At 34.1% G+C, this 26,752-nt stretch overlaps 1 protein-coding gene across 2 annotated transcripts; it reads right to left on the reverse strand.

The window, feature by feature from the left end:
* Positions 1-3: 3 nt before the first annotated feature.
* On the reverse strand, positions 4-6,424 carry LOC110656988 (uncharacterized). 2 transcript variants are annotated; one of them, XM_021814012.2, is made up of 8 exons: positions 6,160-6,424; positions 5,848-5,892; positions 4,400-4,526; positions 4,200-4,263; positions 3,068-3,404; positions 1,555-2,598; positions 978-1,127; positions 4-790 (listed from the first exon to the last, which is right to left on the reverse strand). In XM_021814012.2, exons 2-8 carry the CDS (start codon positions 5,872-5,874, stop codon positions 356-358), a joined length of 2,184 nt encoding a protein of 727 aa, XP_021669704.2. In that variant the 5' UTR covers positions 5,875-5,892; positions 6,160-6,424; the 3' UTR covers positions 4-355. The 2 variants fall into 2 exon arrangements, with proteins under 2 accessions (XP_021669704.2, XP_021669705.2); XM_021814013.2 differs by having other exon boundaries at positions 6,280-6,419.
* Positions 6,425-26,752: the final 20,328 nt, after the last annotated feature.

The raw sequence follows: 26,752 nt of genomic DNA on the forward strand, positions 1-26,752 counted from the left end.
CAGTGTTCAAAACAAAACTATGTTAATCATATGCTATAGAAAGAATGAAGTGGCTAATGTAATATATCCCTCTTTTCTCTGTTGTTTTGGTTAAATAAGCACCAAGTCCCTCAAGCGTACAACAAAAATCTATGTCAATTCTCAACTCTCTCAGAATTCACAAACTTGAGCAGAACACCATCAAGTCCCCAGAGAGAGTTGCTCTGCTTAGAATTGCAGCCAGATGAGCCTAACGCAACTGCCCCAGCTTTTGTGTAAAGGTGCATTTGACCTCACCAAAATGCAGGACTAAATTGCAGAGTTAAATAAGACCACAATCATTTTTTTTAATGAATTTTCACTCACAAAAGCACTATCAGCACTCAATTCGAACAGCACCACTCTCTGATGAAATGAACTTGGGTTTCCTAACTACTTGCTCCAAGCATTGGATGACGTCTCCAATCTGGAAACCATCATAATCACAAAGCATAAGTCCACATTCATTTCCTTTTCCCACTCTCTCCACATCCTGCTTCTCCCGCTTGAGAGATGCACAAGATCCTTCAAACACAACATCCCCACTCCTTAGAAGCCTCATGATCGCTGATTTGGTAACATGGCCATCTATCACCCTGCAGCCAGCAATCTTCACATCACCACCTATAGACTTGCTCCTCCCTTTAAGCTCAAAGATATTCAGCACTTCAGCCTCCCCAGCTACCTTGGTCTCAAATGTTCCAGGGGCCTTATCCACTATTAAGTTGCCAACTTCCTCCAAAAGGTGATAGATCACACTGTGTTGCATTATCTACAACCAACAAAAGAATCAAAACAAATAAATAGGTTTTCCTTACTTTATTGCTACAGTTTTCATATATACAAATGTAACAAATCAACAGCCCATGCTCATGAATATTATTTTTATTTTTTTTATATTCCCTAAAACATAAATAAATCAGTCTCATAATGATTTGAGGTTAACAACATGCCAGTACCTTTATCCTGGCTTGAGTTGCAGCCATAGTGACAGCACTAGTTGGAGCCTTTATATTGAATCCAACTATACATGCACCACAGGCTTGTGCCAAGTCCACATCAGACTGAGAAATAGGCCCAACACCAACATGGACTACATTCACAAAAACCTGGCAACATAATTTAAAAATACGCTAAGAATATTGAAGCATAATTGGAGAGCATACCAAGTTACTAAGAGCATACCTAATTGAAGAAATGGCAAACGATAAGAAGACTGGTAAGTGATGACCAGCAAGAGAGGACAAAATAATACTTTGAGGAACAACGATAATTTTTCTAAATGCTGTAACATATTTAAAAGCATGCTTAGCATGCACATCTAAAGAGCATTCGTAGTGTGTAACTTCATAAAAGAAAAAGGGAAATGCCATCACATGACTACAAATTTCAACAAAGCAACAAGCATTACTAAACCAAAGAAACAAGCTGTTAATAAAATGTTTGACCATTCATTGCAGTCATGCAGTAGCACACATGCGAGAGTGGTAAAAATGAAAGTAAGCATTAATTCAGGCACATGGCTGTATGGCGTACCTGGGGACTATTTAAAGTTTTTAGTGCATCTGTGACAGCCTGGACAGTTCCCTGAACATCCGCTTTTACAATTATTGGCATTTCAACCCTCTCAGGCACAGGCATGTCATCTGATACTTCTGTACTTTCTGTCGTTTCATCAATCATCTGCATAAGTCTATCTTTCTCAAATTTCCTTTTCCTCCCTGCACTAAGCATCCTAGCTCGCTCCTCAGATTCCACAACAACAACATCATCACCAGCCATAGGAAGCCCCTTAAGCCCCTCAATCTCAACTGGCATTGCAGGTTTAGCCCGATCAGTCAACTTCCCCACCATATCCCTAATAGCCCTTATTCTTCCCCACTCTGAACCCGCAACCACATATTGCCCACAAACCAAAGTCCCTGTGTTCACTATTGCAGTTGCCAATGGACCATGTCCTTTGTCAAGTCTAGCCTCTACTACATAAGCTTGAGCAGGACCATCAACACGTGCTTTCAGGTCCATAACCTCTGCCTGAAGAAGCAAAGCCTCTTCCAAGTCATCCAATCCAGTTTTTTTAACAGCTGACACTTCAACAACTTGAACATCCCCACCCATTTCCTCCAGCTGCAAGCCCTCTGATGCAAGCTGGATTTTAACTCTCTCTGGATTGGCTGCTGGTTTGTCACATTTATTAATTGCAACAACAACTGGTACATTAGCTGCTTTAGCATGGGACATGGCTTCAAGAGTTTGAGGCATTACCCCATCATCGGCAGCTACAACAAGCACAACTATATCTGTCACTGCTGCACCTCTTGCTCGCATTGCACTAAATGCTGCATGACCAGGAGTGTCAAGGAATGTGATTGATGACCCTGACGGCATGCCCACAACAAAAGCACCCAGATGCTGAGTTATCCCTCCAGCTTCCTTGGCTGCCACTGATGTTTGACGCAAAGCATCCAAAAGTGAAGTTTTACCATGGTCAACATGTCCCATGACAGTCACAACAGGAGGGCGTGGAAGAATTTCTGCACCTCCATTGAAGTGTTGCCTCCTGACTTTGATCCCAACTTCCTGTATAATTAAAATAAAGAAATCCCTTTTAAGTTCTCAAAGCAGCTAAAACACAAGTCAACCGACCATGGTGATCTTAGGGGGAAAGGAGAAAAAGAAAAGTGAGAACGTCCAGGACCTAAAACTTAGTTCAGAAATCCTAGAAACCAGTTTTTATGGTTAGCATCTGAAAGCCAACACAATTTGGTTTTTTACAATCCTTACACTACAACACAGTCATGCTTCATGTTTTAGAGAATATACAGTGTCAAACAGCATGCCAGTACTGGCCAAACAATGACACAAAATAATGAAATACCACAGAAAACAGATTACTTCCTTTGGCAGCATATTGTAACTCACACAAATTTGCTTTCAAGTAAAAGATTGAGAACTGGTTATAAAATGAGATTTTTCCAATTTTCAGTCATCTTTAAGTTTATGCAATGAAAAGAATTATATAATTCTTGCAACCATGAAAGGGGAATACCATTCCAACCAGCTCTGCAACATCAATGCTGAGGGGATCAAATTCAGAACCAGCCTTTTCCCCAACATTGACAAGAATATCCTGCAGAGTGGCAATGGACTCACCAGTGCGCTTTGCAAGCTCAACGACAGTCATGCCTTCAAATATGTCCACTGTTTTATCTAGCAAAGACTTGGTATTTCTTTTTAGTTTAGGAGCCACATATGGAGCTTCAACAGGCGGCTGGGTCTTGTTTCTATTCTTTTTCTTAAACTTTCCTTTAGTTTGGATCTTCAAACCAACAGGCTCATCATTATTTCTTCTTCTAGCCAACAGTTCTGGAGTGGCATGAAAACACCTAAGCAAGATAAACAAAACCATTATTTGATTACAACATCCAAGTACCAAATTTATCCAAAGCATTCAGGTTTCCAAAACAATATATTTTATTGACATCAGCATTAGTTCCAATTGGAATAGTCTCAACCATCAAACAGTAACCATGGTTGCCATTTTTGACAAGTTGCCACAAAAACATACTTTTATGAATATTATGAATGCCAAACAGCAGTCTAGCATGAATTTTACAATGTCAAATAAGTGCTAAGTGCATTTGCACTTGGCATGTATGCAAGGACATGGAATAAAACAAAGAGTGGGAAAAAATTATAGGAAGAAAATACAACTTGTGAGGAAAAGAGAATGAAAGAATATATGATAGTTTATTATGATATCTAGTTCATTCAACTGTAATTTCTTTTATTGAGATAAGTTTGACCCTAAGCCGAACTAAGGCAGTTTGAACTAAGCCAAATTAAAACAGTTTTAACCTAAGCCAAATCAAGACAGTGACAAGGGGGCTTGCTGCCACCATGTTTTACCACCTACTCTAGGCAGGCCGGTTTATCCTTATTTCATCCTATTAACTATAGGAAATCATCATGCAAACATAATAATGTATCAAATATAACATCAAATTACTCTGCCAAAATGGGGGTAACATCATCTCAACCAGCCTAAATGAAAAAAGATATAATAACAACAACAACAATAACAATAACAAAAGTGAGATAGAGACAATAGTAACTAAACCTAGCATTCCTTGGACCAAATAAAAGAATAAATTAATGCCAGAAGAAATATATAGATATACCGTATGAAGGATTCATTCATAGAGAAAATGTGATGACCTCGTAAAAATGAGCTGAAAGAAAACTCTGCATCACAAATTTTGAGAAGCAAGTGAAGATAAGAATGCCATATATTTGTGAATAAAGATTTTTGATGAGCTAAATTAGGAAAAAAAGGATGTAAAGTAAAAGCATGGAAAACATCTATGCATTTCCAGTTTACCAAGTATGCCTCTAACTGGGGCAGAAACTGATTTCTCCGCAACGTCAAGATTGCATTTAGAAGTTAAACCCACAGCATGGCCCCGTGATGGTGAAGTCCAAGCTCTAATCAGATCAACATGAAGACACTGAAAAATTGTCAAAGGAATAATCTTCAGATATGCAGAGAGAGAGAGAGAGAGAGAGAGAGAGAGAGAGAGAGAGATGGATTAAATGTGTTATCTGAACAAGAAGAAATGACCAAGGTGATTGTATTAAGAATATCAATATCAGTTGGTAAGCATTTGGTTCCTGGTTGAAAGTAGAAGAGAGAATAAAATAATGGAGTTGCCTGGCACCCCTTCTTGGCCTCAGCAAGAAGAAAGAGAAAAACAAAAATTATAGAGCTTGTTTACTTGTGCAAAACAATTTTCTGTTTTCCATTTTTCATTTTTTAAAAGAACTCCAATTTTCATTTTCCATGAAAAATAAGGAAAAACATAAAAAACATGTTCACCTGTTAATAATAGAAAACAATTTTCTAATTCAAAATATTTTAAAAAATCATATATTTCATAATTAAAAAAATATTATAAAATATATTTAAAAAACTTATTTTACTTTTTAAAAATTTTTTAATATGTATTATTTATTTATTTTACAATCATATGATTCATTTTTTATCATTGTAAATAAATATTTCTTTTAAATAATCATTCAATTTTAGTTATGAAAAAGTTAAAGTATAATTTTGGTTACAGAAAAGTCATCGTTTTCCATTTGGAAAATAGTTGGGAGCACAGAATTTTTATTACAAAGGAAAAAAAGTGAAAAACAACTTAAAGTTATTTCCCAGATCTCAAGGTAAATTTTGGAAAACTAGAAAACTAGCTTTTCTAATTATCCACTAAGAAAATTGGTAAATATGAATATGAAACTCTATTTTTCTATTTTCTTAGAAAACTTTTTCAGAGAACGACTCCAATTTTTCACAAGTGAACATACCCATAATATTCATACAACTAAATTTACTCAGTCAACATAAAACTAAAAGTTTAGCACGTACACTTTAAAATAACTAAAAGAAAAAGAATCCCAATATTAAAGATGAAGCTAAGAAGATCAGAATGGCCCCAAACACCATTTTTCCTAATCCCAGCTTTGTAATAGGAAATGCTGAGAACTGACTTCTTTTCAACTCTTCTACACACCAATTGGCTGCATAATTCACAAGATAAATATGATATGATTCTAAACCAACAGTCGCCCATTAAAATCACAAATTTTCTCTCTTTTATTTCCAAATATTTTCTAGCAATGAAGCATCAGTTCAGTATCTTAATCACATATAATCCCTATTAGCCTAGCTAAATAATGCTCGAGGTTCAAATTCTGCTTGGTGGAAATCCTTCCTCGAAGCACAACACAAATAGTAAAATAAATAAATAAAAGGGCAAAATTATATCTTACCCTTTTCCGAGCTGCTCCCCAAGCCATTCATATGCTTCTTAGACTCTACAAAACCCAATGCAGAGGGAGAATTTAAGAAAAGAAACAGCAATTACGAACCATAGCAAAAGGATTGAAGAAACAAAATCAAAATTAAAAATTCTCATTCTTTTTGAGGCAAACAATTGACAAAATTTTAATAAAATTTCCTTCAATGTATTCATCTACGTAGTCCTCTAAAAATATACACTTTTATGGTATATGAGAAGCAGCCCGTGATTATTGAAGAATGAAATTCAAAACCCAGCTACGAAAAGTAAATTAAATACTTACCAATCAGAATACCGTCGTAAAGTCGCAGCAACTCATAGAAGAATGCAGCACCCTCGAATAGCTCTTTAACAAGGGGGGACTGTATCAAAGATATTTAAATTATTAAAGAAGGATACTTACAATATTTTAGAGCTGTGACTCGAAGTCCATCGAGCTGCAGTAGCGATTTTAATGGGGGCAAGTTCGCTCTTTTCTCTTGCCCATGAAACTCTTCTGGAAGTAAAACCCCGGGTCGAATCTGGGTTTGTGAGGTTGAGAGCCTAGTACAAGTATGGGTGAGCAGAAATTTAATTCGGTGAAACCAAAAAATCGAACTGAATTAACTTAATTCAGTTTGATTAATTTGATTTTAAAATTTAATTTATTCGATTTGATTTTATATTATAAAAATTTTAGTTATTTTGATTCAATTCGATTTTAAAGAGAAAAAAATTGATTAAATCGAATCGAACCGAATAGTAATTTTATATATTCAAATCGAATCAAATTAATTTTTAAATTAATTTATTTTTATGGAAAATTTATTAATTATATTTAATTATATATATATAAATAGTTTAATTTCATTGATTAATAGTTATTAGGTTTAAACCAAAGTCAAAATTAGACTAAATAACTTGAAAATCAAGTCTAAATTAAAAAATCAAAAAAAAATTAAAACCGTTCGGTTTGAACCGAATCAAATTGAAATAGAGCAATTCAGTTCAATTCAATTTTTTTATCCATTTTGGTTCAGTTCGGTTCTAAAATATGTAATTCAGTTTCCATAATTTAATTATTCGGTAATCGAATGCTCACTACTAAGTACAAGACTGCAAGGGTTTGTAAATTTCAATTTAGTAATTAAATTTAGTGAAATTTTCTATTTAGTTTCTAAGTTTTACCATTAATCACGGTTTAGTTATTGAACAATTTAAACCTAATTTCTACTTCACTCGTAGTAACGGTTCACTCCGTCTAATATTGCCTTTAATTTGAATGAAAATATAGATATGCCCTTTATTTAATTAAAATTAATTGCTAAAATAATTAATCTCTATACTGGATTGGATAAGAATTTGAGTTGTAGTAACCTTAGCTCTAGGGATCTTCTTAGCCTTTGTTGTTTGGTGTGGCGAGTTAGGAATTGTGGAGCCATATAAATGCTCTTATCTTTCAAAATGCTATCCTTGAGATCCATTCTATAGTGCATGAAATTTATTATTTAGCAAGAAATTATGCTACTATGTTTGCGATGACTTACAAAGTAATAATAGAGTTAGGCGAAAGGAGCTTTGGATTAGTTGGTAACCTCCCCCATTGGGTTGGTTTAAATTAAATACTGATGGTTCTATAGGTAATGAGAGTCAGTTTGCTAGTAGGGGTGGTCTGATTCGGGACTGTTATGGCTAATGGCAGGGTGGTTTTGTTGTTAAATGAGGTCAGGGTTTTGTTTTGTTAGCTGAACTTTGGTCTCTCTTAGAAGGATTAAAGTTAGCTAAGCAAATGTGTGTGTCATGCTTGTCAGTTGAATGTGACAATTTGCTTGTGGTTCGAATGGTGAATGATGCTTCCCCTCAACCTATTTCAATGGGTTCTATTGTGGGATCTATCTGGAATTTATTAAGAGATAATTAGGTGGTTAAAGTGGTGACCATCTAGAGAGAGGAGAAAGTATGTGCTGATTTTCTTGCTCGGCTTACATTAGATTTTTCCCTGGGTTTTCATGAGTTGCAGTCTGCTCCTCTTTCTCTTCTGCAAAGGTTGGTTTTATGACCAATATGGTGTTACTCTTCTTAGACTTTGTCCTATGTAATTTTTTTTGTGCTTAAGCTTTTTGCTCCCCTTAAGTACCAAAAAAAAAAAAGTTGAAAACCCTCTTATATGATCTTTCACAGCTCCCTCCCTCCCTCTCTGCCATTTTCTATTTTATAAAAAGAATTCAAAAACAAAGTATAATAAGAACAAAATCAAGAAATTATATAATTTGAATAAACTAATAACAAAATCCAATAATTTCAACAATTGTCTAATAAATCCAATAATTACAACGAGAAATTAATGAAAATTTTTCAGCAATAAATTTCCCTCTCTTCAATTACAAGAACAAACTTTTCAACAACAAATTTCTTTTAATGATGATAGTGACAAATTTCTTTCAATTAACAATTACAATAACAAATTGAGAAAAAAAAGTAATTTTTCCGAAAATCCTTCCTAAATTTGTAGAGAGAAACTAAGGTAGAGGAGAGATCAATGCTTGGTTATGGAAGTGTATTCTTAAAGAGGAAGTTTCAAGAGCCATTCTTCTTTGCATGTTCCACAAATTCTCCATCCAGCTCATCGACCATTATATCACCAACGTAAGATCATTTCCCTTTTAATCTATTGATTTCAGTGGTGTAGCCATGTGGATTGTGTAGCTGAGGTGGTGATTTTTCATATTTAAAAACCTAATTCTATACCATTATCAGCGCTAGAATTCAGGTCAACATAAAGTCCTTTAAGCCCATAGCAAGTCTAATTTGCATCAAAATATCATTTAAAACCCATACTGTTCATATAAATACTTTATCAAATATAAAATGTAATTACAATTATTTTATATTATAAATTACTAAGTGGCAAAGTATAGTAGCAAAATTACTTATCATTACAAAAAGAAGTTCTATAAAATGTACATATACCTTTTAGCAAAATTAAGGCAATAACCTCTTAAACTCAGTCAATAAAATCTGCTAACTGCATCTTTAATACTTATCCCTGAAGGGAAGATAGATAAAGGGGTATGAGTTAGGGGCTTAATGAGTAAAAGCCTATTTTAGGAAAATAAAACATAATATAAAACAGTTAAATTAAGCACATGGATATGGAACATTCACATGATGTTTTCATAGTAGAAACAAACTACATCAAGGTAATTCATGTTACTAATGGTTTCTCATCCATTTCACAATCATTATCATATATCCAAGATGTCTGGCCCATTATAGGAGCTCCTTAGAACTTCCTCTTAATAATATCATATCAAACAATGGGGTCGGAGACACAGAGTTGTCTTATTTGGATACCCTGGAGCTGGAGACATAGAATTGCTTTACCCGTGCATCCCATATCATAACTATAGTGAGCTCATAAATGCATGCATGCAATTTGCTTTCCTTTCCCTTTATTTTGCCACTAGGAACTAGTGGGTCTAATGGGTCATCCATGAATTATCAATACAATACAATCAATAATGCAGTACCTTCTTGATACATTAGTAACATATATAATTAATCATGTAATTATGATTAGAATAGATAATATAACTACCATGATGCATGAACGTGTATGGAGCATGATGAAACAAGTTAATTATTCAAATAAATCCAATTTAAGTAGGTTATACTCATAAACTAATTGACCCTTTTTTCCGTTGTTGGATTTGCGGGGAATGTTGACAGTGTTGGTAGGATTGATTTATAGAAATATACTAACAGTTTATTAGACACTAAGTATTAATTAATTATATTAACATTATTACTTAATTGAACTTTTCCTCCCTACAAAGCAAACTCAACACAAGACTTCAAACCCACAATTATATCATAATGATTCTCTAGAGCCTACAGAAACCTAATTCTATATTTAGTAGTTCAATTCTCCTATTAAGGCTCCTAATCCTATACAGTCTATTTATTTATTATATTCTGAAAGTTACAGAAATGTTCCTAAAGGTCATTTACAACGTCTTTTAAGCTATTGCAATTCACTTTAGTTCATTATTGCATGCTAGGAATGTTGGAAATAATACACTAATCCAAAATAATTAACTTAATTACCTTAAAGTCCTAAACTCCTTAGTTTCAAGCCTTAGATGTTCTATTCCCATGTCTACAGGAAAAGAGTCTAAGGGGATCTTAGTTTAGGATATAGATAAAATTAATTAATCTTGAAATTCTCAAGCTGGGCAAGTTCGTCTACCTAACTTGCCATGTAATGTTTATGACACTATTCACACAAGGTTTAGCTGCCAAACATGTGCAAGTTCAACTATTAAACCTGAATTTCTAGAATTCGTGTTACAGTTTCCAAATTCAATTCTTAAGCTCTCAAACTTATTACCAAGCTTTCTTAAGCCTTTTTTAGCTATATTTTAACTATTTTAAGTGTTAAACAAATAAGGTAAACTTTAAAATTTTTAAACCCATCAATTTAATCCAATATTTAATAATTTCTACAAAACCCTAACATTCCTCAAATTCACTTGAGTCCACAAATCTAAACTATCTCTATGTTTACTAGCTTAAACTCATCAAATCTAAAGGAGGGAAGAGAAAGAACTTACTTGGGTCTTCAAAAGCCAAATCCCTTAGCTAAGTTTTCCAAGCCTCTGACTTGTCTTCAAGCAAAGGAAGAGAAGAGATAAAGAGAGTCTTAGTATTTCAAAAGGAGAGATCTTGAGGAACTAGTAAGGTTTTAAAGTGTTTGGTTGATAAAAAAATGAGAGAAAATGAGAGGGGAGAAGAGGAAAGCTCTAGAGGGCCAAATGAGAGGAGTAGATGGGAGAAATGTCTCCCACCCTCTAGTTATATTAGTTTTCCCTGAGAAGTTTAGCAGTCGAACTTCTATAAGTTTAAAATCTTTCACCACTATACGTGAAATTCTAATAATACCCAACAGGGGTTATCATATTCTCCCCCTTTTAGAACATTTGCCCCCAAATGTTGCAAACCCCAAAATAAAGTGAGCAAAACAAAATTGATATAGTATAAAATAATCACACAAAATATATACCTACTTTATTAAGAAATATACTCTATTAGGGAATATTTCCTGGAATATGCCATTATCTACTTTCCTTATAATTAGGGCCACGTAAGAGGAAAAGTGGGTTCTCATTCCATCCTCTCTACTCTCTTTTTCCTTCTCCCTTTTCACTTTCTCTCTCTCCTTAAGCTCTCTTCTTTCTTTTCTCTACTCTATCTCTATCTTTACTATATTTCTACCATAATACTACCCCATCTGACTTGAGCATTGGAAAGTCCTTACGAGGGACCTCCCTGGTGGACCTCTGATCTACTCTCTTTGTCTACAGGGCCCTTATAGTTAAGACAACGAGAGGGAGACTTATATTAGTGAAGCTATAGCTTTAGGCTTCATAAAAAATTAAATAGAAGGGCAGAAAAAAGAGCTTTGCTACTATCTAATACTGTTATAGTAAACTTATTACCATTCCTCATTTCATAATGAAACCAACACCTTTTGATGTTCATTACCCTTTTTTGCCATTCTAAGGTTCACTAGGTTTCCACTACCCTCTAATTTGCTTTTTTAAAATTTCCAATCCTCCCTATCCTATCTCACCAGTATCAATCCCTCAAAGATATGACTTGTACTTCTTATCATGCAGTATCTCATGTGATGCGACTGTAAATTTTGAGGAAATTAAGAGATGAGTATTACACCATAAGTGGTGGCGATGGTCTAACAGCACCAATGAAGAAAGGTATATATTTTTAGCCATCCTTAAACAACCTCTATATAGACCATGTCCCTACCCTAGCCTCTGTAAGCTATTAATTGACACCCCAATGAGAAATTGGTGTTACTGTTACTAGCTGGAACTAGGTGGAGGAAGTGATTTAAAGCTTTTATGAGCTTAAGATAAGTTGAAAGTTTATATCAAGGGGAGGGATCGCCAATCCGTGTGGGTTAAAGGGATGGGGGAAATGGTAACGATGGTGAGGGAGAAGTGTCTGTGGGTTGATTTGGTGGGGCGTGGAGATGAGTGAGAGTTTAAGGGAATTGACTAGGCTAAGAGAATTGACTTGTAATGAACCAATCCCATGGGCTAAACCAACACTAATGTCACGACCCGAACTCACGGGCCTGACCGGCACAAGGACTCGGGTCAGCACATAAGGCCCCCGAAGCCCATAGTAAGCCCAATTATCTTTCAACCCAAACATAAACCCATATTTGGTCTAATTTTAAGGAAACAACCGAACAGAGTTCGGCCATATTATGGATCATCCAACGTGGAGTTATTGGCTCACCCAACCTGTAAACACAAAAATCCAATCCATTGGGGAGCTTAGCTCACCCTCATAATTATCCACAAATCACAATAAGATCAAATGAGAGCTCAGCTCCCTCAAACCAAGCCATATACCCAGTCCATTCAATATCACATGCATCATAAGAAGTTTAAAAATTTTCAAAAGAAAAGAGACATAATCTTTTACAGTCCAAATCAAATTAAATAACCCCTACACATGCGGAGTTCTAAAACTTCCCTTGATTACATAAATTATACAAAATGAACATAAGTGGACCTGTGAGAAAGGGAATAGGTCATTTACAATAAGGCTCTCTTGTATCCCAGAAAAATAGTAAACAAGAGTGAGCGTTCGACTCAGAGAGTAAATATTTATTTTACTTACAATTTCTATAACTATCTAATTCTAATGCATCATTAGAAATGAAATATATCATCTTCATACAAGTCATACAAACAAGTCAGGTCACATCAAAGATAATCTGGAACACTCACTCACCCAAGTTATATTTATACTCAAGCATACATATATGGGGAGCTGATCCCCCTACCCAGCTCTCTTAATCCAAGGCCTGCCAGCGAGATCATCTCGAGCCGGACTTTCACTTAGTAATTCATATGTGGGGGCCGGCGAGATCAACTCAAAACCGTGCCTATCTTGACTTATCCATAATAAGGATCGAGTCCTAGCGTGTCAAGCTCTAGCAGCTTCTACCTGTCCTAGCCATATCCATATACTCCACATACACACCAACTCACACACACAGCTCCAGATTATCAAAACATAGCAATCAAAGTAATATCATCAAGTATAAATTCAAAGCAGGGCATGCCTAATATTTAACTACATAAATATAATTAATAGTGATGCATGAGTATGCTAGAAAAATAATAATTTTGAAATTATAAATAAAATAAATATCTACTCATGGATTAGTTGACTGGACTGTAGCTAGTCTGGCTGAAAGGAGAAGACAGCCGGTACTGATCACCAAAATATACACACTGACTTCTATCAAAAGATTTACAAAACTAAATAATTGATTTAAACCATAAAATCAAAATAGTTTCTAAGATCTTACCGAAATTTCAGTAGAATTTTCCCTACACTTAAGACCTACCCAAACTGCACAATGCTTTAAATAACACTTCTAAAATCATACATCTCAACTCATATCTCATCAATATCATATGGCCCCTCCTGAGCCCTCCAAACTAGGCAATAGTCACAAACTTGAAAAAGTACATTTTAGCCTCTAAAATGGATATTCTACAAAAATACTCAAATAAGCTCTAAAAATTCTAAAATATTGCCCCACGGTCCTCAACAATATTATAAAGCTGTGCAAAAAGAATTATAATTTTCTAATAACCCCTGAATATTTTATGAATTTTTATTCTAAACCTGACACTAAATAACTTAAGAAAGTTTGGGTTCGGATTTACTTATATCAATTCCAACGCTTGAAACATGTCCAGGGCATCTGGAAATAGTAGGGTAGCCTATAACTTTGACCAAGTTTTTAAATGGTTCCAGCAGCTTATCCGCTCGGCTCGAAATTACATATCTGGGCGACGATCGAATTTCCACGAAACGAAAGCACCTACGTGAAGTCCACAATACTAGGGTTAGAATAAAATATTTACATATAAAATAATTATTTAAAAATTAGGGATGTTGCATTCTTCCCCCCTTATAGAAAATTCATCCTCGAATTTTATACAAGGCAGAATAAAATTATAGGATTACATATTGAACAAGTACGGGTATTTGCTGTGCATATTCCGCTCTAACTCCCAGGTACATTCTTTCACTAACTGGCTTCTCCATAAAACCTTAACCATAGGGATCTGCTTTGAACTTAGTTGCCTCATCTAATAGTCTACTATGGTTATAAGCTGCTCCTCGAAGGTCAGGTTCTCATTCAACTCTACTACATCTGGTTGCATCACATGTGAAGGGTCAGGAACATACTTCCTCAGCATGGAGATGTGAAATACTAGGTGAATATGAGAAAGGCTTGGTGGTAACTCCAACTGGTCAGCAACTATTCCAACTTTATCAATGACCTCAAAAGGTCCTATGTATCTAGGTGGCAGCTTGTCTTCCTTCCCAAACCTCATGACCCCTTTCATTGGGAAGACCTTTAGGAATACCTAGTCGCCCATTGCAAATTTTACATCTTTCTGTCTTGGACCTGCATGGATGGTTAAAAATGTTTTACATTTATCTGCCCCTGTTGTAGTATGCCAGCTACCGTCCTCCTTCTGAGACTAAACCATCACATCTGACTACTCATTTATGTTTTTTTTTATGTCTCCAATACTCACTATAACTCCACTGCGCTTAACTTGATATCTCATAACTTCAATCAATTTTGGCAGTTCCCTTACTTTTATTATGCCTTAACATGTCTCCCAGTGACTTCAGTCCCCATACCTCTATTTCAACAATCTCTGCTTCCTACAGACATGACTTATGTTCCTTATCTTATAGTATCTTATGAGATGTTTTCCTATAACACCTATCATAGGCATCTTGTTCGACATCTTTACTTGTCCCATGACCTCAATGGTCAACACTTGTGCATCTTCTCACTCTCATAACACTTCAAATTTCCAATCTACCTTGTGTCATTAGTAAGGTCCTTAGGTCAACTCCTGTCCATCTTATGCATCTAGTCCTATAGAGCTCCATCCAAGTGCCAAGTGTACCCTACACCATCTATCAACATTGGAAAGTGAACTGAGTCTCTTCTCTTGTATGACAAAAGTGTTTGTATTTCTTGACAACTCAGTTCATGTGACTTTATCATTTCCCACTCCTCCTCTAGAATGGAAATATCTTGATTTCTTCCTAAAACTTCTTATTATGTAACGTACTTCCTGACACATTAACACTTAATTCGTGATTCTACTACTCCTTGAATCTATCATCTCACTATAACTTGTTTTAAATATGCCTTAGTGTGTCCCTAGCATACTTATTCTTCTTATTCTCATCATTGAAACCAATGCTACCGAGCTTTTCTCCTGTCTTTTGAATCTTATCCACTTCTTTTTCCTGTTTCGCTATTGTCAACATTTTTCCAACCTACAGTACTTATTTTTTAACCTTTGTTCTCTCTCACCCTCATACCATTTCCTTCAAGGATATCTATCCCATCATCAACTTTAACCTTATTTTTATTTCTTAGTCCTATGTTGATTACTAGTTCCATTACTTCTGGAATTCTAGCCTTACAATTGGCTCCTACCAGCAAATCTTTCACATTATGTAACACTTTTAATTGACCCTAGAAAATTCTTTTTGTGCCTCCTTTCCTAACTTAACCATTAGAACATTATCATTCCCTACTACCCTTTGTAGAAAATTGTTCATCATAGTTAGATAGGAGCCCTTGAAACTATAAGTTCCACCTGAACTAACATGACTATGGAAAATGTGTGCTATGCCATAATTCCAGACAAGATACTTCACATGTCCATTCTCCTTAATATAACCACATATACTGCCTATAGCTCTCCAAACTTTAGCCTCAAATTTTCCCATTAGCAACAATTTCATTCACTGTAACTCATTAACAAATAATACTTCCTCCGGCTTATAGTTCAGAAGGTTTGTAAGCCCTGGTAACTAACTCGATTTAACTCCCGTCACCTCTCTGATCATCCTTTCATACTTAACATTAGGTACACCCTTATCGTCATTTCCTTTTTAAAGAGAATGCGTACGGACTAGTGCCTACCAACTTCTTAAATACTGGGTTACCTCAACACAATTTCCCTTGCTTATGTAGTCTTCTTGAGCCAAAAGCATAAGCTAAACTTGAAGAGAAGGAGAAATCTCCTCCTACAATCATCAGTACACTATTGTCTGTAGAATAATATTCAACCCATGTTTCTTGGTCTTTTTCTTGAAATTTCATCATCTCTTCCTATAAGATATCAGCTGCAACAATCCTTCTGTTGTACCACCGATTTGCTTGACATAACATCTTGAGATTTACTATCTTTACTTATACTCCATTTTTACCTTTTATGCTTACCCTCGTTCTTTTACATCCTTACATCTTACTGTATTTTAGAAGATACCTCTCACTAACAAACTCTTCTAGAATTCATTCCAATCATATTTACTGTCATAACTCTTATTATAGTACTTCTCAGTGACTTGTGACTATTACTCATACATATTTCTTCCAACTCTATCTCCTATTATCGTTCTTTCACTTATTTTTATTCATGTTTTCTTACAAAGTGACTCTATTGGTCATGCTGAAAATGCTTACCTAACCCTTGATCACAGACCCCATAAATGTTATATCACCATATCTTCTTAAGACCTAAGCCTATGTACCATTTTCCACCATCCTTTTTGTTCGTTATGCCTATTTGAACTAATAAGTTTACTTTTATTTAACTTACCACTTATTAACTCACTCCTTTGTCTAATAGGGCAATTTAAGACACCATTGTATATCCCATAACTTTTGTTTGCTTTGATTGCATTCCTCATACTGTTAGAAGTCTATATGGACTTATCCCATTGCTACCTATCCCATCTTGGGAATAGGAATAGACAGAATTTGATCCATATCTTGTAACTCTAAACTCCATGTTTTAGCTCCTGACATTGCTTTAACTATGACCTGCTCTAAGTCCTACACTTCTGGATCCTATATCTTAACAACTATCCTCACTCATGTAATTTCGTTTTAGGCTTTCTAATATTACCTTTCAATTCATCCTATTTACCTTGCCCAGAATGGCACTTTATGTACTTTATCCTATCCTTAACTCATCTCTTTTATCGTGCCCAAAATAGAACTTAACTATTTTATTCTTTGGTGCTACTCTCTTTCTTGATCTGACTATCATATCAGGAACTTATATCCTTCGCTGTCTCTATCAAGTCATCAATACCTTGATGTTACTCAAAATTGGTCCTCTAACTGTTCTGGCTAGTACTTCTACTGGTATTCAGGTTATCTCTCCTGCTGCACCTGATCTAACTATTTTATTTTTGCCTTATACACTTCTTCTATATATGCACATATTCTATGATTTACCCATGCTAACTTCTATCTTTATCCTTTCCTTTACTTAGAGTATACCTTTGTCTCAAGCAATAAGAAGCTAATGAGGAACTCAAGGAATAATAGCTATGCATTCACTATGTGATCTCTGTTTCTGTCCTTTAGATCATATACTACCCTTACTACCTCAGGGAAGGAATCTACATGATTTCCTTTTTCCCTTGCTACTCAAAAGCTCTGCATCCATCATGATTTGATCACTTATAGTTCTTATAATGAAACTTATATCCTCTTCAGGATACTTGAGCCAACTACTCTTTACCACACTCTATAGTCCCATCTGGGACACTATTCTTTAGGTTACCATCACTAGTAGTAATCTTCTGCCTTATATCACAACTAACTATAAAAGAAGTACTGCACCTGCCACCTTGCCAAAACTATGCCAGGCCATCTGCTCTCTTATCACACTGCAAACTTCTTAAAATGTTACTTAACAGGTTATAAACATCATTCATAGCATCTTGTCTCCTTTTAGAAGCAAAGTCGTATTCTTCACTTTATTGCCATGCAAGGGAGATACCAATCTCACTACACTCTAGGTAAAACATCCATCGTACTGCAAAAATTGTCCAAAATCCCACACTGAAGACTAGATGGTCTCAATCTATTGGTGTCACCTTTACTTTGCAACTAACCCGACACCTCTAGTTTGATGACAACTCCTAATGTAACTCTAGCTCATGTTAGGGTAACTGAGTCACTGACTTTAGTTACCACCCTACTATGACCTTTCGATATTCTGACTATAAACCCCTAACTAGGAGTTCCTAACTCCTCTGCAGATACAGAACTCTAGTCTGGCATAACTATATCAAACAGAGGCCATCTGCAAACATCCTCATCATGGAGCACCATGGGGAAGCATGCAGCTTTAAATAATAATCTCATGTTAGTACTGTAATCTACAGCTTACAGAGCGAACATCGAGAATGTTGTATAATTGCTATGATACGTCCCGACAGACTAGGTCTCCCAATCTCTTATCTCTCTTGAATCTACTAATATCATAAACTTACCCAGACTAGGACTTGGGTCAGCATAAGGCTCCTGAAGCCCGCAGCAAGTCCAATTATCTTTCAACCCAAATATAAACCCATATTTGGCCTAATTTTAAGAAAATAACTGGACAGAGTCCGGCCATAATATGGACCATCCAATGGGGAGTTTTTAGCTCACCTGACCTGTAAACACAAAAATCCAATCCATTAGGGAGCTCAGCTCACCCTCACAATCATCCACAAATCATAATAAAATCAAATGGGAGCTCAACTCCCTCAAACCAAGCCATATACCCAGTCCATTCAATACCACATGCATCATAAGAAGTTTATAAATTTTTAAAAGAAAAGAGACATAATCTTTAAAGCCCAAATCAAATTAAATAACTCCTACACATGCGAAGTTCTAAAACTTCCCTTGATTACATAAATTATACAAAATGAACATAAGTGGACCTGTGAGGAAGGGAACAGGTCATTTACAATAAGGCTCTCTTGTATCCTTGAAAAATAGTAAACAGGAGTAAGCGTTCGATTTAGAGAGTAAATATTTATTTTACCTATAATTTCTATAACTATCTAATTCTAATGCATCCTTAGAAATGAAATGCATCATCTTTATACAAGTCATGCAAACAAGTCAGGTCACATCAAAGATAATCTGGAGCACTCACGCACCCAAGTTATATTCATACTCACGCATACATATATGGGGAGCTGATCCCTCTACCCAGCTCTCTTAATCCAAGGCCTGCCACCAAGATCAACTCGAGCCAGACTTTCGCTTAATAATTCATATGCGAGGGCTGGCGAGATCAATTTAGAGCAGTGCCTACCCCGACTTATTCATAATAATGATTGGGTCCCAGCAAGTCAAGCTCCAGTTACGTCCACCCATTCAACCCGTATCCATATACTCCACATATACACCAACTCACACACACAGCTTCAGATTATCAAAACACAGCAACCAAAATAATATCATCAAGTATAAATGCAAAGCAGGGCATGCCTAATATTTAACTACATAAATATAAGTAATAGTGATGCATGAGCATGCCAAAAATATAATAATTTTGAAATTGTAAATAAAATAAATATCTACTCACGGATTAGTCAACTGAACAGCAGCTAGTCTGGCTGAAAGGATAAGATGGCCAATACCAATCATCTAAACATTCACACCGACTTCTATCAAAAGACTGATAAAACTAAATAATTGATTTAAACCATATATCAAAATAGTTTCTAAGATCTGGCTAAAATTTCAGTAGAATTTTCTCTACATCTAGGATCTGCCTAAACTACATAATGGTTCAAATAACACTTCTAGAATCACACATCTCAACCCATATCTCATCAATATCATATGGCCCCTCCTGGGCCCTCCAAACCAGGCACTAGTCACAAACTTGAAAAATTACGTTTTAGCCCCTAAAACAGATATTCTACAAAAATCACTCAAATAAACTCTAAAAAGTCTAAAACATTGCCCCGCAGTCTTCAACAATATTATAAAGCTGTTGCAAAAAGAATTATAATTTTCTAATAATACCTGAATATTTTATGAATTTTTATTTTAAACCTGACACTAAATAACTGAAGAAACTTTAGGTTTGAGTTTACCTATGCCAATTCTAACGCTTGAAATGCGTCCGGGGCATCTGTAAATATTGGGGTAGCCTATAACTTTGACCCGATTCTGAAATTATTCTAGCAGCTTATCTGCTTGTCCCGAAATTGCAGATCCGGGTGACAATCGAATTTCTATGAAACAAAAGTACTTACGCGAAGTCCACAATATCAGGGTTAGAATAAAATATTTACATATAAAATAATTATTTGAAAATTATGGATGTTACAACTAGGACTGGGCCAGCATAAAGCCCCCGAGACCCGTAGTAAGTCTCACTATTCCCAACCCATAACCAGGACTAAAATCAATGCCCAACATCCAAATAAAAATAAAATAAAATATTATAAATTTATTTTGAGCCAACTTAACCCGATAACTATCATAAAATCTAGAACTAGGGGAACTCAGCTCAATCCTGATACCCATTATGCACAAACCCCTTAATCCCCATTAATTAATACAATACAATATATTCATAAATTAATGTCACGGCGGAGCTCTAGTTATTAAATAAATAAATGGATACAATAAACTATTAAACTAAGACAAACAACTTGCGAAGAAAAATGTAGGTTAGACTCGAAGAAATAAACTCGCTCCTCCTACAACCTGGGAAAAATATTTGAACAAGAATAAGCATTCGACTTTCAAAGCTTAAAAATTGATTATAAGTGTAATTTCCATAACTATCTAAAACTAGCGTAATCATACCATGAAATATACATCCATCATATATAACAAATAATTCACCCAATGTTCACATGAGAAGTTAATTTGAAGCTACTCATACACTCAGTGTATCACATCAATACATATATGGGAGCTGATCCGATATACGGCTCTTTTAATTCAATACCTGTCAGCGAAGTCAACTCAAGCCAAACTTTCACTTAATAATCCAAGTGCGGGGGTCAGCGAGATCAACTTAAATCCATATATATATGCAAGGATTGGGTCCTAGCGAGTCAAGCTTTAGCTGTGACTATTCGTCCTATCCATACCTATATGCACACCATACTCACGCCAACATACACACAGAGCTCCAAATTATCATCAGGGCGGCAATCACGACAAATATTAATAATTAAATATGCAGCAATCAAAATGCTCCTAATATATTAACTATATATGTGCATAATTAAATATTTATAAAATACATGAACATGCTAGATATATATAACTAATATTGAAATTACAAAAATAATAAATATCCAACTCACAGACTGGTCGATTGGATTGCAGCTGGTTCAGCTGGAAGGAGAAGACGGTCGGCACCGATCACCTAAACATACATACGGTCAGCACCGATCACCTAAACACTGATCACTAGTCTCGAGTATTGGTAAGCTATTGCCGATCCGATTACACCTAAATGAAGCCCAAAAATATTAATAATTATCATATAATTATTTTTAATTTATGGGGATCAAAAGAGTCGAAAATCTTACCAAATGATGTAGACTATCCAATGATCGCCTTTTTAAACGGTGTCCAATTAGAGCGAGGTCAATCCCATCTCGAAGGTTTCTTCTCTCTGAGTTCAATGGTGGTCTCAAATTTTCAATCCAATTGTCAGATTGGCTAGAATCTCATCGAAAAGTGGGGAAACCTATATCTTTCTCTATCCTCATTTTGCGTGAATCTGGTGGCTGTCGGCGGTGAGACTGGTTCGGAAAAGCTCCCCAAGTGAAGGAGAATTGATTGGGACTGGTAGTGTCTCTAGGCACTGGCCAGAATGATCGGATGCACGTTCCTTGCCGTCCGAACACTATAGCCGCCATTCCTATTGCCGTGAAGCTTGTCGGTCATTGCTAGAGGCCGATTGTCCACCATCAACGTTGCTGGTTCGTCAACTAAAGGGAAAATGAAAGAGAGAAAGTGAGGGAGAGAGTGAAGTTAAGGAGAGAAAGGATGGGGGGGGGGGTTTGAGTTTTCTTTTTTGTTAATCTTTTAATTACACTTTCAGTCCTTAAACTTTTTAGGTATATTCAAATGGGTCCCCAAAATATAAATATATGTACAATTAAATAATAAAGAAAATATAATTAATAATATTGATAGTAATAATAATAATAATCACATTAATAACAATTAAATTAAATCTTAGAACCGAGGTTAATAATAATGTAATAATATATCTTGTTAATTGATTTAATATTAATATTTAAAACTAATCATTTCAATTAAAATTGAACTATTAAATAATTTATAAAAGATGTTTAGAAATAACATTAAAATATATAAATAAAAGTTTTACAAAAATTATAAATTAGTTAGATACTATTAAAATAATATTTAGATACTATATAAAAATATAAAATATAAAATTTATATTTTTAAAAAATTTAGGTTATTACATGACCAAGCGTCCGTGGATGGATTTGGTGTGGCTAGATTTGAGTTAAGTTAAAATCTAGTAAGCTGTTGGTGAAGGGAGGAGGTGGCTTTGCAAAAACTAGGATTGTGATTTGGATTTGAGAGAGAGAGAGAGAGAGATTAGTGAGAGAGGGAGAAAGAAATAATAGGGAGAGAGTAATTTAGTCATTTTAAAGTTCTTAGACCACAGAAATCAGTGAGATTAAAAGTTAGATAGGATGGAGGGACTTGCAATTTTATCAGAATCAAAAGTTAGAGACTAAATCACTCATTTTGTAAAATATATAAATCAAATAATGATTAATGATAAACCTAAGTACTAAATAGTAAACTTTCCTTAAATTTATTTATAAATTTATTTGTCATGTCTTATGTGACCTAATTTAAGTTCTTATTTTTAATAAATAAAATTTATTATTATATATGATAATTTGAGAAATAATTTTAAAAATTAAAAAAAATTAAACGACATTAGAAAAATTGAAAGACATGGGTTTTTTTTTTTTTTATAAAAAAAAAAAAGCAAAACAAAAATCTTCTTTTCTTCCTATTCTCACCACTTCTTTCTTTTTCTTCTCCGAATCAAGTAAATCCTACATTTACTCAATAGCCCGCTAGAGCCTCTATTAGATAAGATTTTATAAAATAAAATTTTTTGAAGTAAGATTTTTTATTGTTTTGAAATCCTAAAAAGGAAAAATTTTTAAAGGTATTTGAAGATTTTAAAGAAATCTTCTTAATCCATTAATTTGCTAGATTAGAAAATTGAGATTTTTAAAAAATTCAAAAACCTTACTTTGAAAAACCTTATACTCACTCAAACATAAGTTCAAAATTTTTGAACATTGAAAAAACCTTTGTTACTTTAAAAAATCTCTTCCCAAATAAAGGATAAAAAAGGAGGAGGAATTATTAGGTGCACCCGGTACACATACACCTTCTCTCACAATCATGTGCATGACCCACTTTCTATTATACAGGAAGGACCCACTTTCTATGAGAGAGGGAGCACTATTTTTTAATACACCGGGTGCACCTAATAATTAGCCAAAAAGGAGTACACAGATTTAGTTAGCACTAAAATAATTAAAGAGATGTTTACTCAAAATGATTGCTTTAACATCTTTTGTCTGCTCTTTCATTATCCCTTTCCCCTAAAAAAAAAAAAAAATCTTAACTTTAAAAATAGATAATTTAGTAAAAATCTCTTATATTACTGAAGATGCTCAAGTTAAAGAATTTATTCTTCCACTCTTGAGTCCACAGGATATATATATATTTGAATCTATTACCAGAATTATAGATTTCTCATTTCCTTAGGAAGACAAGTTGACAATATATCCAAATTCCTCAATTAGATCAGTGCACCCTTCAGGCCACTATAGTAGAACAATATGTAACTTTAGATGTTACTAATGATTTTTAGCCTATTTGATATTGAGTTTGAAAGGCTGAAAATATTTTTTTAAATAAAAATATTATTTTAATTATTATTAAAAAAAGTAATTTAAAAAAAATTATTTTGTTATTTTAATATTTTCATAATTAAAATTAATTAAATTTAATTTTTAATTTTTTTAATACTCTTTAATTAATATATTTAAAAAAATAATTTTCTCAATAATAATTTTAACAATAATACCAAATAATTCTTTTATCGAAAAATGGATACAGCAATGGTACATCTATCTACACTTTGGAGCTCTACGTCTAGTTTTGTCTCTACAGGGAAAACAAGACCTCCTTGTGACTGTTATGCTTTCCTCATTGGATACCAAATTCCCTCATTACAAGAATACTGTGATTGGGCTGGGAAAGTGTAGTTTCCACCTTCTTTCTCAACTATAATATGTTAACTTAGAATTAAGAATTTATTTGTTTCACGAAAAATAATTTATATATAAAAAAATATTTTTTATGAAAAAAATTTTTTTAAAAAAATTTTTTATAAAAATATTTTTTTTATTTTAAATTAATAATATATGTTTATTTTAGTATTTTTATATCTTAATAAAATTATTAAAATTTAAAAAATAAAAAATAAATTCCTATTAAAAAAAATTATTTTCTTAAAAATAACTTTATTTTCTCTATTTGATAAAAATATTCTTTATTAATTAATTTTTTTAAGTATTTCAAATATTAAAAAATATTTTTATAAAACAAATAGAGTTTAACTTATTCAGAATTAACTCTGACAATTGTCCATATTCCAAGACAACTCTTTAAGAGTGATCTTGTGAAGCTAGTCCCTAAGGAATGGCTCACGAACTATGGAAAACTCTACAGTAATACACAACCAATCCAAGGCTGTAGAAGCTACCTTTCATAGACAACTAGATGGAACAATCATGATAATTATCACTAATCCAGAGAGTTCCACTCAAACTCCTCCTATCTTCCATTCATGTATGATTTCTAAAATCTTCATGAGAGAGACAAGAAGATTTCAATTCATAATTTTTGTCCAAAAGGATCTTGTATATACACTAATAATAACAATGGCCATTTTATGTAGAATTTTATTGGCTCCAACACGTGTGATCCAAGTTATAATTGCGAAGCTAAGGAAGATTATGAAGAAGTTACATACCCATCTACAAAAATCATGCAAAAAATAGCTTCTTGCCTTGCAGGAATCTTCTCTTGATGTAGGACCTTGGATTGTCATTCACAAATGAATCTAGAAAAATAAAATTTTAGGGTAAATTATTATGAGGTCTCTTTATTTTATTAAAATTAAATATTTATTTCTTTTTTTTAATCCAATTAAAACACTCATATATTTTATAAAATCAAACTCTTCAGTTCTATTAAGCTTTTGTCAAAGCAAATGTTAGCCAACTTATCTTAACCTTGAGTACAGTATTGATAGTTAAAATTATAATGACTAAACAGTATAAATATTTAAAATTAAAATAAATTAACTAACTCTTTTTTAATAGAAGAATTAAAAAAGGTTTGATTTTATAAAATATATAGATGTTTTAATTAAATTTTTTAAAAAATAAAAATTAAATAATTAATTTTAACATACTACAAGAATTTGATAGTGATTTACCAAACTTTTATCTATTTATGAGACAGCTTGAGAGATATTACGTGAAAAAGGGAGAGGGTTTATCTATCCCATCTCATCTACTTATCTTAGACCATAGCCAATTTGGCAATGGAAACAGATTGTGAAAATGATTTTAAGCTTTTTGGATATTCTGTAAAACCAAACCGGTTGTGATGCATGTTCAACTTGCCCTGATTCAAAACACATCGTTTCTATTTTAAGTATGACCTTTTTAAAAAAATAATTATATAAAATTATTTTAAGAACTAAAAATCGAAAATCGAGAACCATACTGAATCGAATTGTCACACCCCGACTTAGTGGGCCCCAGCTCAAGCCCCTCTATGGGTGGCCATCTTGCCGGCGTACCCCTCTAGAGGCCGGCGATGCGACTCAAATCGGTACTGTCCTCTTTGGTGGAGTTCAATCCCTTCGCCCTGCAGAGCTAGGATTCGAACCCATATCACCTCACGGATTTGCTTCGCCTCTTACCAATTGAGCAGCTTAATTGGTAAGAGGCGAAGCAAATCCGTGAGGTGATATGGGTTCGAATCCTAGCTCGCAGGCTGGCGATTGAACTCCACCAAAGCGGACAGTACCGATTTGAGTCGCATCGCCGGCCTCTAGAGGGGTACGCCAGCAAGATGGCCACCCATAGAGGGGCTTGAGCTGGGGCCCACTAAGCCGGGGTGTGACACGAATAATCGAGAACCGTACTAAATCAAAACTGTACTAAAATTTCAGTTCGATTCTAGTTTCTAAGCAAACCCCGAATTGAATCGGAACCAAATACTCCTAGTCTTTACATCGGTGTGAATAAAAATAAATTTATTCAATGTTTTGGAGAAAAAAAAATCTTTTGTCAAAACAAGTTGTATTTAAAAAAAAAAATGGAGTGATTGATAGAGAAATTGATAATTATAAATTTATTTTATAACATATTCAATAAAAATCAATGAGATCACATTTAGCTCTATTGGTTGTGATTTAAGGTTGCATTTGGATTTTAAATATTTGATTTAAAATTTAGAATATAAAATTCATAAATTTAAAAGTCTTTTGTTTGGCTAATAAAAAATTATTATAAAAGTGCCTAGAATTGTGATTTCATGTAAAGTTTATACATTTGATTATGTTGGGATGAATTTGAAATACCAATGTATTCAGTTAAATCCAAATTTATAAATCAAATTCCATAATCCAAACATAGCATTAAAATTTTATAGGAGCGAAGAAAATGGCTTCCCACCACATGCATTGCTATCCACAGATGAGAAGTAGTCAAGATGGCAAATTTTAGTAAACAAGGTACAATGAGGAGCTCTTGATATTTCTTCATCAACTCAATAATCTCTCGTTCTGCAATTGCCAAATGGTTCTCTTTTAGGAGTGTTTACC

This window comes from Hevea brasiliensis, chromosome 9, assembly GCF_030052815.1.
Source record: "Hevea brasiliensis isolate MT/VB/25A 57/8 chromosome 9, ASM3005281v1, whole genome shotgun sequence".
Taxonomy (NCBI): domain Eukaryota; kingdom Viridiplantae; phylum Streptophyta; class Magnoliopsida; order Malpighiales; family Euphorbiaceae; genus Hevea; species Hevea brasiliensis.

Bases quoted from the DNA above. Each gene is read 5' to 3' on its own strand.
- LOC110656988 (XM_021814012.2), bottom strand. From the start codon at position 5,874: ATGGCTTGGGGAGCAGCTCGGAAAAGG. The intron at 4,527-5,847 runs GTAAGATATAAT...ACAATTTTTCAG, and splicing joins GGGGAGCAGCTCGGAAAAGG to TGTCTTCATGTTGATCTGAT. The intron at 2,599-3,067 runs GTATTCCCCTTT...TTAATTATACAG, and splicing joins TTGCAGAGCTGGTTGGAATG to GAAGTTGGGATCAAAGTCAG.